General features: G+C 32.7%; 2 protein-coding genes across 2 annotated transcripts; both read left to right on the top strand.

Moving 5' to 3' along the window:
- The first annotated feature begins 7,230 nt into the window (after window positions 1-7,230).
- On the top strand, window positions 7,231-13,254 carry LOC139502564 (uncharacterized). The gene is made up of 2 exons (XM_071292064.1): window positions 7,231-7,546; window positions 8,348-13,254. Exon 2 carries the CDS (start codon window positions 8,352-8,354, stop codon window positions 8,769-8,771), a length of 420 nt encoding a protein of 139 aa, XP_071148165.1. The 5' UTR covers window positions 7,231-7,546; window positions 8,348-8,351; the 3' UTR covers window positions 8,772-13,254.
- LOC139504009 (uncharacterized) lies at window positions 9,335-13,254 on the top strand. The gene has a single exon (XM_071294061.1). The coding sequence runs from the start codon at window positions 9,335-9,337 to the stop codon at window positions 10,781-10,783; it is 1,449 nt and encodes a 482-aa protein (XP_071150162.1). The 3' UTR covers window positions 10,784-13,254.
- Window positions 13,255-14,120: the final 866 nt, after the last annotated feature.

The raw sequence follows: 14,120 nt of genomic DNA, 5'->3' as shown, positions 1-14,120 counted from the left end.
TAATTTTAATAAAGAGATGACTGAGTTGATTAAATTGATCAACTGTGGAACAATCGTAATGCTTGAATACGATAGATACGATCGTGCCATGTTTAAAATATGAAAATAGAGTTGACTGAGTTGATTATATTGATCAACTGTGGCACAATCGTAACGATTGAATACGATCGATACGATCGTGCAACGTTTTAAACGTTAACAAAATAGAGTTGACTGAGTTGATTAAATTGGTCAACTGTGGCACAATCGTAACGATTGAATACGATCGATACGATCGTGCAACGTTTAAAATGTAAAAAGATATAGAGTTGATTAAATTGATCAACTGTGGCACAATCGTAACGATTGGATACGATCGATACGATCGTGCAACGTTTAAAATATAAAAAAAAATAGAGTTGACTGAGTTGATTAAATTGATCAACTGTGGCAGATCGATACGATCGTGCAATGTTGACAATATAGTGTCAACATCTTGTTGTTGTTATATATACATTTTTTTTCGTTCTTTTTTTTAGAATAAGTTAAGCAGTTAGTTATATAGTTTAAATTGTTTTCCTTTTGTCATGTCGGCGTCTTTTATTGTTAACTATGCAATATAAACTTTGCTCATTGTTAAAGGCCATACGGTTATCTATAGATGTGCCATTTAGTATGTATGTACTGGAAATTTGACTTATTTGCAATCATACCACCTCCCCTTTTATATATATACCTTTCTGTTTAAATTGTTCACGTAGCAATGCTAACAATATTGTGTCAAAATCGTGTTTATATTTTATATTGGGTCTATGGTACGTATATAAACGTTAAACTAACTGCATTTGTTTGTACCTGTCCTTAGTCAGGAATCTGTTGTTCAGTAGTTGTCGTTTGTTGAATTGTTCATACGTGTTTCTGGTTTCTCGTTTTTTACATGTATTAGACCGTTATTTTTCCTGTTTAAATAGGTTTACACTAGTGTTTATTTGTGCCTTTTATAGCTTGCTACACGATAAAAACCAAACGTCCGTGTTAATGACAATACTTTGACCTATAGTGGTTTACTTATAAAACGTGTAACTTAAATGCAAAGTTGTCTCATTTGAACTTATACCGCATCTTTATACTACTAATAATAATTCATTGAAATTTTGCATGCAGACAGATCATACTTATTACAACATTTTAGGCGGTATGTTGTTTTCGAGACATAACGTCATCAAAAAATAAAGAATCGCGTTATACCGAAATATAGAAATAGCGCTATTAGTTGCTAATTAAGGATGTCTGCTGCTCTAATTTAAAATAACAAGGATTTCATGTGGTTGCTTAAAATGAAAACAACTTTGATATTTAAACAAAATAAAGTAATAAAATCATTAGTCTCGTGTGTAGTTTTCAAAATACGAGACATTTAGAAAATGGCGGGAAAAGGGTTTTCTTCAGACTTTACTATTTGTTAACATTGGAATTGTTTTTTACCCTTTAAACCAAGAAAAAATAACAAGGATTTCATGCCGCCGGATCACTAAATCTGAAATGATCTATTGAACAGATTTATGAAGACAAAAGTGGGGTGTCGTGTAAAAAAAAATTTAATACATTTGGATGGATAAAACCTGAGAAAATCGAAAATATGACAAGAATTCAAAAACATGACCAGCAGACATCCTTTTTAAAGGCGAAATTATAGAAAAACGATCTTTAACTTGTATAACTAAAACATTCAATTGTAACTTCACCTTATACACATTTATTTTCTCAGTTTCCTTATTTTTCAAGGCCTTTGAACATTTCCCGCCATTTTTAATTTCTATTTATTATAGATTTTTCTTGAAATAAAAAAAAGCTACTAATGTTTTTTCCTTCAAACTTCTGCATTAGTTGCAGCTTCAGGAGAGATTTTAAAAGCATAAATAAAAAGGGAGGTCACCGATGTTTTAAATCCGCTAAAACGGAAATAATGTTATTATCGATTTTTGGCGGGAACTATGACTAACGCTCAGAGAACGACGTTGCTAACATAGGAGCGTTTCTTGCAATGCTTGGAACTATTGTGTTGACTTAAACCTTTTCACTTCAAAATATAATAACATTTTTTCAAGGTATTTCGATTATTAATTGATATTTTCATCAATCTATAGAAACGTTTTAACATTACTTACAGTAACAGTTTATTATAAAGTAACTGTCAAAGTTGAAGTCATCTGAATTTTTTAATTGCATTTGTTGTATAGGGAAACTAATGTCTGCCTCATGCCGTATTAAAAATAATTTACGGATCCGGATTTACAGATTTAGAATCTTCTACTTCGGAATACTGAGGGTATCCGGGCTGAAAAGTAACACGTTCCATTTAGACTACAAACAGAATAAATTCACTAACTTGTCCATTCGCACCGGGAAGATAAAACCTGAAATGACGTATTAAAAAGCCACAAACTCGGCCCTTAAGGATTATGTACCCTTGTGTTGATTCAATGCTAAGCATATGGAAATTTTATAGAAAATCCACAGCCTTTATCCTTGTACTCTCATATTTGGCGACATGATGGCTGATAGATATAGGATTATTGCATGCAGTGCTAGCATTGATTTCCTTAAAACAAGTTTATTAATGTAGTTATTGGTTTAAACAAAACAAAATATGGCCCAAATCAAGTACACCTTTAAGGGTGCGCTCGACTTTAGTGACTCAGCACGAGGTATTTTAGAATTTACAGGTTGGTTTTATGTTTTTGTAAAAAATAAACACTAACACATCATAGAAAAGGAAATGAGTAAACTATGTTTCAAATTTTATAACAAAAATCTCTGTAATAAAGGCTGTGGATTTTCTATAAAAATCTTGGTTTATTTGCCACAAAGTACTCTTTTTCTATTAAATGCAATGAAACAGTAAATAATAATGCTGTGCATCAAGTTTCCCCCCGGCATATGTACAAAATGACCTATCTCTATTATTCATTATATCTGTAATTTTGTAAACGACGTTTCCTGCATGTGATATGAAAAAATGAAAGTCGAAACTCATTGTTCTTATTAACAACACTCTGATGAACCAAGAAGGTTATCATATAACCTCCTTGGATGAACAGAAAACTACAGATTCCGGAAGCTGTACGCTAACATGCTGTTACTCTTGACCTATTGATATCCCTCTCCCCTCCCCCTGCCCCCCCCCAAAAAAAAAATATATATACCCTGAACCCTACATACCGCATCGCGACGATACGCTGCCGAAAAAAGTATATGTCACCTATTTTGTTTTCGAGAAAATGGTTCGAGAGGGTGCTTAATAATATTGAATATGCTGTGAATTTGAAACGTTCTTAGTAATGATTATGCATGATGATTATGTGTTTTAAATAGATACGTTCTTTTTTATCATAAGGGTCTGAATAGAGAGTCATTCATTAATTGATATTTAGTTTGTGTCACCGATATTTTTATTCTTTATATTTTAGCACCTCATCATTCTCTAATCTTTTCTTCTTTTTTTTTTTGCCTTTTATTCTGCAGTATTTACCCATTATCCTGTATTCCGTAAACCCCAATACAATCAGACCCTTCCTTATGACCACGTATTTTTAATTTAATTATAACAGTTGTAAAAAACATGATATCTTCATTATCATTTTCCTGCTTTAGTTAAACATCCCTTTGGGCGTCTCGCTATCTTATAAATTAGTAACTTTTACGACGGACACGAAAACGGCGACGTCATAATACAGTCACGAAACTATATATAGCGGCACCGAGAACGATGCGTATAGTGTGATTTCCCTTTAATGATGTCAACGATGTAAACAATATATAAGAGTTCAAACAATGTCAACGAGGTTGACAAAACATCGTGTTAACATTGTAAACATCGCGATGTTAACGATGTCAACGATGTAAACAATATATAAGGGTTCAAACAATGTAAACGATGTTGACACGACATTGTGTTTACATTGTAAACATCGCGATGTTAACGATGTCAACGATGTAAACAATACATAAGAGTTCAAACAATGTCAAATGTTGACACGACATCGTGTTTACATTGTATACATCGCAATGTTAACGATGTCAACGATGTAAACAATATATAAGGGTTCAAACAATGTAAACGATGTTGACATAACATCGTTTTAACATTGTATACATCGCGATGTCAACGATGTAAACATTATATAAGGGTTCAAACAATGTAAACTATGTTGACACAATATCGTGTTAACATTGTAGATATCGCGATGTCGACAATATTGAATAAACATCCTGCACTGGACATGAATGGAACTGTAACAATGGGCAACATTTAAAATATGACATTGACTTTTGACCATGACATGATTTTTCTAGTTATTACTCAAAGATCTGAAATCAAAATATCTTAGGTCTTTACAGTACATAGTTAATGAGTACTATTGACAAACCGTTAAACTTAAGAGTGATGGGTGTATAACTTTTGTAAGATGTCACTGGATTGCTTCGGTAAAGAAAGACAAAAGTCTGATTATGATATAATGAACAATTTAGAAAGCAGTTGTCGATATCTTTTGTGGTAATAAAGGAGATGCACACACGAGATAAAACGTGCATGGGGAGATCCCTTGTTAAAAAAATTGATCGGACTAGCAGGGTTAAGTTTAACATAACAGGCTAACTTTCGGTTTAATTTGACCCAGTAGTTACTTAGATGAGCCGATTTTGGTAAAAAAGTTAAATGATGACGAATAAAGGCAACAGAAGTATACCGCTGTTCAAAAGTCGTAAATCTATGGATCAAAAACAAAATCGGGTTAACAAACTAAAACTGAGGGAAACGCATTAAATATAAGAGGAGAACAACGACACAACATTAAATGTAACACACACAGAAATGGACTAATCATTAGACAAAATCCGATGGGAATAACATATAACATCAAAACCAAATACATGAATTTGGGATAGAAAAGTACCGTGACACGTCTTATAGTCATGTGAATCCACACTCAAATATAAGATAAAACAAAGGACACAACGGAAACACAACGTTAAAATGTTAAACACACAGAAACGAACTTTGATATAACAATGGACATTTTCCTGACTTGATACAGGACATTTTCAAAGAAAAAAAATGGTGGGTTGCACCTGGTTTTGTGGCATGCCAAACCTTGCACTTGAATGTCAATGTTAAATATAACATTAAAATGACAGCATTATATTACAGGACAACAATACAAATAAATAGGAGAATGTATTCGACAAAGAAACACATGAATAATAGATAACAAAATATAGTAAAAAAAATAGATAACGAAGACGGACCATTTCCTTTGACGACGGACAACGAGTGACACAAAAAAAGCCCAAGTGTACCTTTTGGGCCAGGTGAGCAAAAAACTCGAACATTTATGAAAAATCCATGTTCCCAGGCCATAATAAAAAAGTCAAAGACCCTCCTCTCATGCTACTTTACTTTACGAAAGAGATTTCCGGAAAAGGACAAATGAAATATTAAACAAATGTATCTTCCCAAGTCCATAAAAAAAATCTGAGAAATATTTCCTTACGTACATTCATAGGTTAGAAATATTAACTTGTTGCACTTCTGATACATGAAATATTTGGTAATCAAGTAATCAAAAACGGCTAAGTAATTACTTAAGAAAAAAACCAAACGGAGAGGCTCGATTATAATTGAGTAAACTATAAATTATATAAAATCTTTCGAGGAAAGGGAGTCAAATCAAACACAAACTCTTACATTTAATGTGTACTTTGTGTTGATGTTAAGTCATGTCCAGAGAACAGTTATTTTGTTGTTCATTTTTTTGTGTTTTTGGACAATCATTGAAAATTCAAAACATCCATTTGCGCTTTTTCAATTATATTTTTACAATATATCAAAAATTTAGAAGACTCAATCAAGCGCATGAAGGTAAAGAATAACGATTGCAATTCAGTTTTAATGCTGACTTTGGACTAGGCCTGGAATATGTAAAACTGTTGCCATAGTTACTATCCCCCATTTGTAGAAGTAGATTCCGATCTCATATCAAAACACACAACTGATCTCTGTTGTGATATAGTGATATAGTATGTTAGAATTTTGTCTTATTTTTTATCAGGATTTTGTTTAAGAAATACTTTAAATTTCAATGATCATGATCAGTGAGAATATAAAGGTTGATTGATTAATTGTTGGTGTTTTTATGCCACTATTAAGTACCGCATTTATGTTCAAATGGAGTGGCGGCCAGTTTTTATTGGTGGAGGATGCCACTCCGCCTAGAGAAAATCATGGACCTTCGATAGGAACACTGACATTCCTAGGCAATTAAGATTGGAGTCGAGTGCACCCACACGAGCGGGGTTTGAACTCACAACCTCAGTGTTGACTGGCTAGTAGTAACTACTTAGACAATAATATAAAGGAAAAAAGAAGTAAGAAAGACAGCTAAAAAGAGACAATTCTGATTCAGATGTAAGGTACGAAAATTCATGAGAACTGAAAAACCATATCAGTGTTGGTTGCGTAAACAATAGTAGACCGCAATAAAGCCCTTTTCATATGATTATATAGTCAGCTATGCAAATCCCTACCATGAAATTGCGGAATAATTTCCACAAAATAACATTTATTGTAAATAAAAGATTTTTTGGCTGGAATTTCCGATAATATTGATTTTATTAATGCCATGTGTGTAGAAGGCATTTCTTTGTTTAAGTATATCAACATGAGGTCAAGGACTACATCATGTTCAATGCATGATCATCTAATTACATTATCTGATTGGTCAGTTCTTAAAATCGGTAATTAATATCAAATTTCTACATGTGCTTGGACATGCGGTCATTCGCCTTTGTTTTGGGAGAAAGAAAAGATCGTTTTGAATTTATCTGAAAAACCGAATAAACTGTAGAAAGGCATTCATCGAAGAATCCACAGATTAGAAGGTAAAAGCGAACCTTAACTATTATTTTATATATTTTTAATAACTTAATTTTTAATTTATTATTATTTATTTTTGAATTGTTTGTTGCTTTTGAACCATGGTCCGGCGTGCCTTAATTTTTGGTAATTCTTATATTCGTCGTTTAGAAACTTTTACTCATGAAAACTGTGATCGAGGTTGGTTAAATTTAGGTTTAGACGGAACCGACATCCAGGTGGAATTTTTTGGTTTGGGGGGAGGGACTCTTCGCCCCGGTAATAAATGTGTTTAAAAGCAACAATTTATGCATATAATTGAAGAATATATGCCACATTCGGTTTTTCTTCAGGTTGGAGGCAACGATTTGTCCTCTGAAAATGAGCCCGTGAAAATAGCAAGAGATATCAGTGTTTTTGCCGATTACATAATAAATTGCTATCATGTTAAACACGTGGTTATTGGTCAACTTCTCCCGAGGTATTCCGAAAGACCGGAAGCTTATTATAACAACAAGGTTTACATTGTAAACAAAGAACTTAGTCATTTAGTAAAAGAAAGAGACAATGCGACTTTCTGGCATCATAGGGGGTTGTGGAAGAACACCCCAGATTTATTATTAAAAGATAAAGTTCATCTTAATGATGAAGGTATGGAAATATACGCTAGAAGTGTCCGTGCTGCTGTTGGTAGCCTTTCACGAACATGTAATATCCAGCAAACATGCGTTGCAAATTACCGTTTATGATTGTTATAAACTTATTGTCCCTATTTGGACATATGAAGAAAAGAAGCATACACTATAATTATGTAGTTATCTATGAATTATTTGCATATTATTACTCCATCACCTTTTGTAACGATTTATAATCTAAATTATCTCTGAGTGGTTGTGCTTAGTATGCACGTGGTTGTGCTTATATGCACATGGTTGTGCTTATACGCACATGGTTGTGACACTGGTGACATGAAAGATGTCTTATTTGTAAATAATTATGGTTGGTTACATCATTTATATCAGAGTTATATAATATAATATGTCTCTTTTTATATTTAAATATTGATTATCCATAATCATGGTTTATATACTTTTATTTTAGTATATTATTAGGTTAATTATTTAATCAGAGAATAAATCATGTCTTTCCCTATAATGGTTGTGTCACAATAGGGATCGATTTTGGTACTATTAAAGAATTTTATTCATATTGGTTGGTTTTATAAAATTGGTTTTGGAGTAATAATTAGCATACATGTATCATAGTCAAACTTAACTTTTAACATGAGTACATTTTGCTAGATATATCATCATATCAACTATGTTAATTTTATTGACAAGCATTTTGGTTTAAAAATTATACTTATTTACATTTGTAGTAACATTCTTAAAGTTCTGTGATATACAGGATTTCTATTTTTATTTATTTTGTTTTTGTTTTATGTTTTTATAGCAAAATGCCAAAGCAGAAGAGCCGAACAAGAAGAAAGGCTGCTCCTCAAAGCATTGAAGAAGATGTTCCAAATTTAGTGGAGGAACAAAGTGAGATACCACCACTATACAGGCCACCAGTGCGGAGACGCAAGACCAGACGAGCTGTTCCTGAAACAATTACTGAACAGCCGTCTGTTCCAACAGCAAATGACATTGCTGATGCTTTATTCCGAAAGTTTGAAAGTTCCGGCGTGCAACTGGTAAAAGACAATACAGCAGTTCCAATTAATGACTTAACTGGTATGTTGTCGTCATCATCCACACAACCAGAAAATTCATCAAATAATGACTCTCAGGGACAAATGTTAGCTGTCTTCCAACCGCCATTGTCTTCAGATCCTAATATTAACACGTCTTCTGATGGTGAGCTGTTAAACTCTTAACTCGTATGCCGAGAATCCTTATGCTTGTGACATGTTGAGACATTCTATACCTTTAGACTATCATGTCAGCAGTAAGGTTAAATCTGATGTTTGGTGTGATAACTATGTAAATTTTGCTTTATTATTACCTTCTAACATTGATGATACATGTAATGAATCAACATTATTTGAGAATTTGAATATAACAATTTCAAATAGGAAGTCTAACAAAGAGCTTTTGTCCATTCACCAATGGACAAATGCTATAGACATATTTATGTCTATATATCTTGAAAAGAATTTGAGGTCGGCTAGAGCATTGATTAAATATGGTTTTAATGTACGGTCATTATGCAAGTCCTTGGGTTTCCAAGCCGCTAAAGTATATGATGAGAAATTTAGAAAGATAAGAAAAATTTTAGGGTTACAATGGGATCAAATCAATGATGAACTTTGGCGATCTGCTGCTTTGTATGAAAGACAATCTGATTTTTCAGGTCAAAATAAGAAGTCGTATGCTAAAACCTCAAACTCAGCCCCAAATTCTTTTCAAAGGAGGGCCCAGCATCAGTATCAATTCCCAAATGGCTATTGCTGGGCCTTCTGTAAATCAGGGGAATGCACAGCAAAGTTTTGTAAACTCAAACACCAATGTGTACACTGCAGCAAGAAACACTGTACCCTTACATGTCCAGAGCAAAAAGGAAAACAGGCAAACTTTGTCAAAACTTCCAACACCAATAAAGGTTGAAAATTTGGAACATTGTTTAGTAGGTTATGAAACCCAGTTGAAAGATAAATTGATTCATGGTTTTTCTTTTGGATTTTCAATTAATTCTTGTTTTTCTACATCTCTTAATAAGAAGATTTTCCCTCCAAATCATAAAAGTGCAAGGGAAAATTATCATGTTGTGCAATCGAAACTGAATAAAGAGATTGAAGCAGGCAGAGTTAAGGGTCCATTTACAAAGCCCCCTTTCCCTCTTTTTGTATGCTCCCCTTTGGGTTTAGTTCCAAAAAAGGAACCCAATTCTTATCGATTAATACATGATTTGTCGTATCCTAAGGGTGACTCTGTAAACTCTGGTATTTCCCCAGAATTTTCGGCAGTACAATACCAAAACATTGAAACAGTCATAGATTTAGTCCAATCTTATGAATCAAACTGTCTAATGTCCAAAACCGATATTGAGCATGCATTTCGCTTAATTCCAATAGCTAAAAAAGATCATCATCTGTTAGGTTTTCATTGGGACAAACAGTTTTATTATGATGTATCCCTCCCCATGGGGGCTTCGTCCTCGTGTCAGCTATTTGAGGCTTTTTCTACAGCCCTCCACTGGATTTTAAATGCTAAATTTCAAATATATGGCGTATCACACCTGTTAGATGATTTTTTCTTTGTCGGAAAAGCTGGCTCAAATGAATGTTATAGTGCATTACAAACTTTTCTTTGTCTTGCTGATAAATTGGGGGTACCCATCAAATCAGAAAAAACACAACTCCCTACTACTTGCATTACTATCTACGGTATTGAAATTGATTCTACTCAGATGGTAGCTCGATTACCTATGGAGAAAATAGAAAAAATTTTGCAATTATTAAGTAAATACAAATGTAAACGCAGTATCTCACTCAGAGAATTGCAATCCTTATTGGGTCTTTTAAATTTTGCATGTGGAGTTATCATACCTGGGAGAGCCTTTTTACGTAGGCTTTTTGATCTGACTATAGGTCATACATCTCCTCATTATAGAATCAATCTGAATTCTGATGCAAGATTAGATCTTAAGTTATGGTACAGTTTTATTGAAAATTACAATGGTAAATCTTGTTTTTTATTCAAAGAATGGGTTTCATCAGATTTTTTAAAACTGTTTTCTGATGCTGCAGGTACTTATGGTGGTTTTGCTGCAGTTTTTGGCAGCAAATGGTTTTCAGGGAAATGGCCACCGGAGTTAATTGATTTACACATTACAGTGAAAGAACTTTTCCCGATTGTGTTAGCTATTGATATATGGGGCCCTCTATGAGCAAATCATAAAATACTGTTTTTAACAGATAATTCAGCTGTTGCTGAAATTATAAATAAGACATCATCTCGGGAAAAGAATATTATGAGACTGATCCGAAGATTAGTGTTAGCTGCATTAAAGTACAATATCTATTTTAGAGCCAAACATATTCCTGGGAAAACAAACGTTATTTGTGACTTGTTGTCTCGTTTTTCATTTCAGGAAGCTCATCAGATTGCTCCTTGGTTAAGTCCAACTCCTGTGGCCATTCCACCTCAATTTTTGCATCTATGACTGATAAGCTTGTTAGTGCATCATTATCTGCTGCTACTCAGTCATCATATAATATAATGCTAAGTGTGTATTCAAATTTTTGTCAGAAATATTTTCCAGGAGTTAATGTACTTCCATCTACTTATGTCATGGTTGCTCATTTTATTTCACATTTATTTATTCAAAATTATCAACCATCTACAATTGCGTCTTACATATCAGCCATCAGTTTTATGCATAAAATTAAGTTCTTACAGGATCCAACAGACACATTTTTTATTAAAAAAAATGTTAAAAGGTACAAAACAGTTGAGACATTCTGTTGATACACGGCTGCCAATAACCTATGACATTCTTGTAAAATTGGTTAAGGCTTTACCAAAAGTAATAGTAGGCATTTATAATCAAGTTTTGTTAAAAGCTATGATGTCTACAGCTTATTTTTGTTTCTTAAGGATTGGAGAAATTTCAGTTAAAACTGAGTCTGAAATCTATAGAGTAATTCAAAGGGAAGATATAAAGTTTGAAAGCGTAAATGGTCATGTGAGCAATATGACAATTACTATGAAGTTCTACAAACATAGTAATCTACAGAATAAGACATTATCAATAGCTAGACGTCCTGAAAATTATTTATGTCCTGTTAAAGCTATTGAGGAATATCTAAGGTTACAAAATTGTCCACATGGTCCTTTATTTCGATTTAAATGTGGAAAACCTGTTTCGGGTTTTTATTTCAATTCTTCACTAAAAAGTTTGCTTAATTTCGTAGGATTAGACACTAATTTTTATAAAGGCCACAGTTTCCGAATTGGAGCTGCGACATCTGCATCTGCCAGAGGTGTGCCGTTAGCCTTGATCCAAAGCATGGGTAGATGGAAGTCGAACGCTTTTCAACATTATATTCGACTTGATAATTTTCACACTTAGATTTAACATAATCTCAGTCGCTTATTAAGTACTTTGGTAGAGGTCAACATGGCTTGCTTTACCTTATTGTGATTTTTTGTATTTACTTTTAGAGAGGTCAACATGGTTTGCTCTGCAAATTTAAGTTTTTTTTTTTTTATTTCAGTCATTTACTATATGTAATGGTATTTATTGGGTTGGTAGAGGTCAACATGGCTTGCTTTACCTTTCCTTACAAGTTTAATTATCAATGATTATTTTGTATACTTATATATCATTTCTTTTTTGTTTTGTTTTGTTTATAATGTGTGTTATTATTTTTGTAGAGGTCAACATGGTTTGCTCTACACTTTTACTGAAATGCTAAAGTTAAAAAGAGTATATTTTATTCAATTTTGGGTGTTTTTTATTGAGGTCAACATGGCTTGCTCAATTTTCTAATTCTGGAGTTCCTAAGTTGAATACAGAGTCCTCGGTTGGGGATCCCTCTTGGGATTTGTGGCACTTTTTCAACCCCACCTTTGCTTATTAAAGTCATTGTCATTTATGCAGTACTATTATAATTGTTAAGATGTAAGTTGCATTTTAAATTAATTTCTGAATAAATGACATTTTACTCAATTTGTATTTTATTAACAGCAAACATAGCTCAGACTCTTTGATCTTGGTCATTTATACAAGGTTTTCTCGTTGTTATCTGTGTCAAGGAACATTAGCTGACAAAATAACATTTATTGTAAATAAAAGATTTTTTGGCTGGAATTTCCGATAATATTGATTTTATTAATGCCATGTGTGTAGAAGGCATTTCTTTGTTTAAGTATATCAACATGAGGTCAAGGACTACATCATGTTCAATGCATGATCATCTAATTACATTATCTGATTGGTCAGTTCTTAAAATCGGTAATTAATATCAAATTTCTACATGTGCTTGGACATGCGGTCATTCGCCTTTGTTTTGGGAGAAAGAAAAGATCGTTTTGAATTTATCTGAAAACCCTCCCATTTCCCTCCCTTTTAAGTGTTATTATATAGGACATTTATTTTTTTCTTTAAACATGAATTAATTACAATATTCATGTATACTTGTTTATATAATTTGTATATACATATGTTGGTGAGTTAATTTTTCAACTCACTTTTATTTTTGTCATTTTTTTTTATGTTTATTTTGTTACGGTGTGGCACTTTTTCAACCCCACCTTTGCTTATTAAAGTCATTGTCATTTATGCAGTACTATTATAATTGTTAAGATGTAAGTTGCATTTTAAATTAATTTCTGAATAAATGACATTTTACTCAACTTGTATTTTATTAACAGCAAACATAGCTCAGACTCTTTGATCTTTGTCATTTATACAAGGTTTTCTCGTTGTTATCTGTGTCAAGGAACATTAGCTGACAAAAATATGGCTGACCTTAATAAAGAGAATAAGGTAATTGACACATGTATATTGTATGTGTACTATGTGAACGAATCATTCTCATATACCCCATTGGGGTATTCCTAACAAATATTTTTCTTGACAATAGATATTTTATCAGATGCAAAACCATATTAACCAAGAATTTACTTTAGTTTTATTGAACATAACAAATTGTTGATAAATGTACCATCGAGCTTTAATTAAAAGTTAAAAGATTCAGAGAGGAGCCAAGTAATTCATATCTCATGATCTATAACAATGCAATCTTATTCATATTTTGTTTCTATATTTTACTTTCTTACGTTATATCTGTTTAGAACCGTTTTTTTGGCAATATATTATTGCTCTTTAATAGTTAATTATTATGATCTCGTCTTTTATCATCTTCAAGAGCTATAACAAGACATGAATACTTATAAAACGGTGGTCCATTTACCATAACGAAATGATTTGTTTAAAATTCAAGACAATATATGTCAGCAAAGCAATGTTCTCTCAATAACCATCATTGCATAAACGCTAATGTTAGGATAGATACACCTCAATATTTAAACAACTTTGAAACAACACAACAAGCGAAAGAGATCCCGATGTAGTAATAACATCTTAAATTAAAACCAAAGGTATCTCCACTTTCCTCTTTTTGTATTGTCTTTGTTCTTTTTATCACTATTGGGCGGCCCACCTTTATTTAACACATTATGGACACCCACAAGATAGAAATCAAAGAAACACCAACATT

The sequence above is a fragment of the Mytilus edulis genome, chromosome 14 (assembly GCF_963676685.1).
Source record: "Mytilus edulis chromosome 14, xbMytEdul2.2, whole genome shotgun sequence".
Lineage (NCBI taxonomy): Eukaryota > Metazoa > Mollusca > Bivalvia > Mytilida > Mytilidae > Mytilus > Mytilus edulis.
This window is presented reverse-complemented; position numbering and strand designations above follow the sequence as displayed.

Coding starts and splice junctions, on each gene's coding strand:
- LOC139502564 (XM_071292064.1), top strand. CDS start 8,352: ATGCCAAAGCAGAAGAGCCGAACAAGAAGAAAGGCTGCTCCTCAAAGC.
- LOC139504009 (XM_071294061.1), top strand. CDS start 9,335: ATGGCTATTGCTGGGCCTTCTGTAAATCAGGGGAATGCACAGCAAAGT.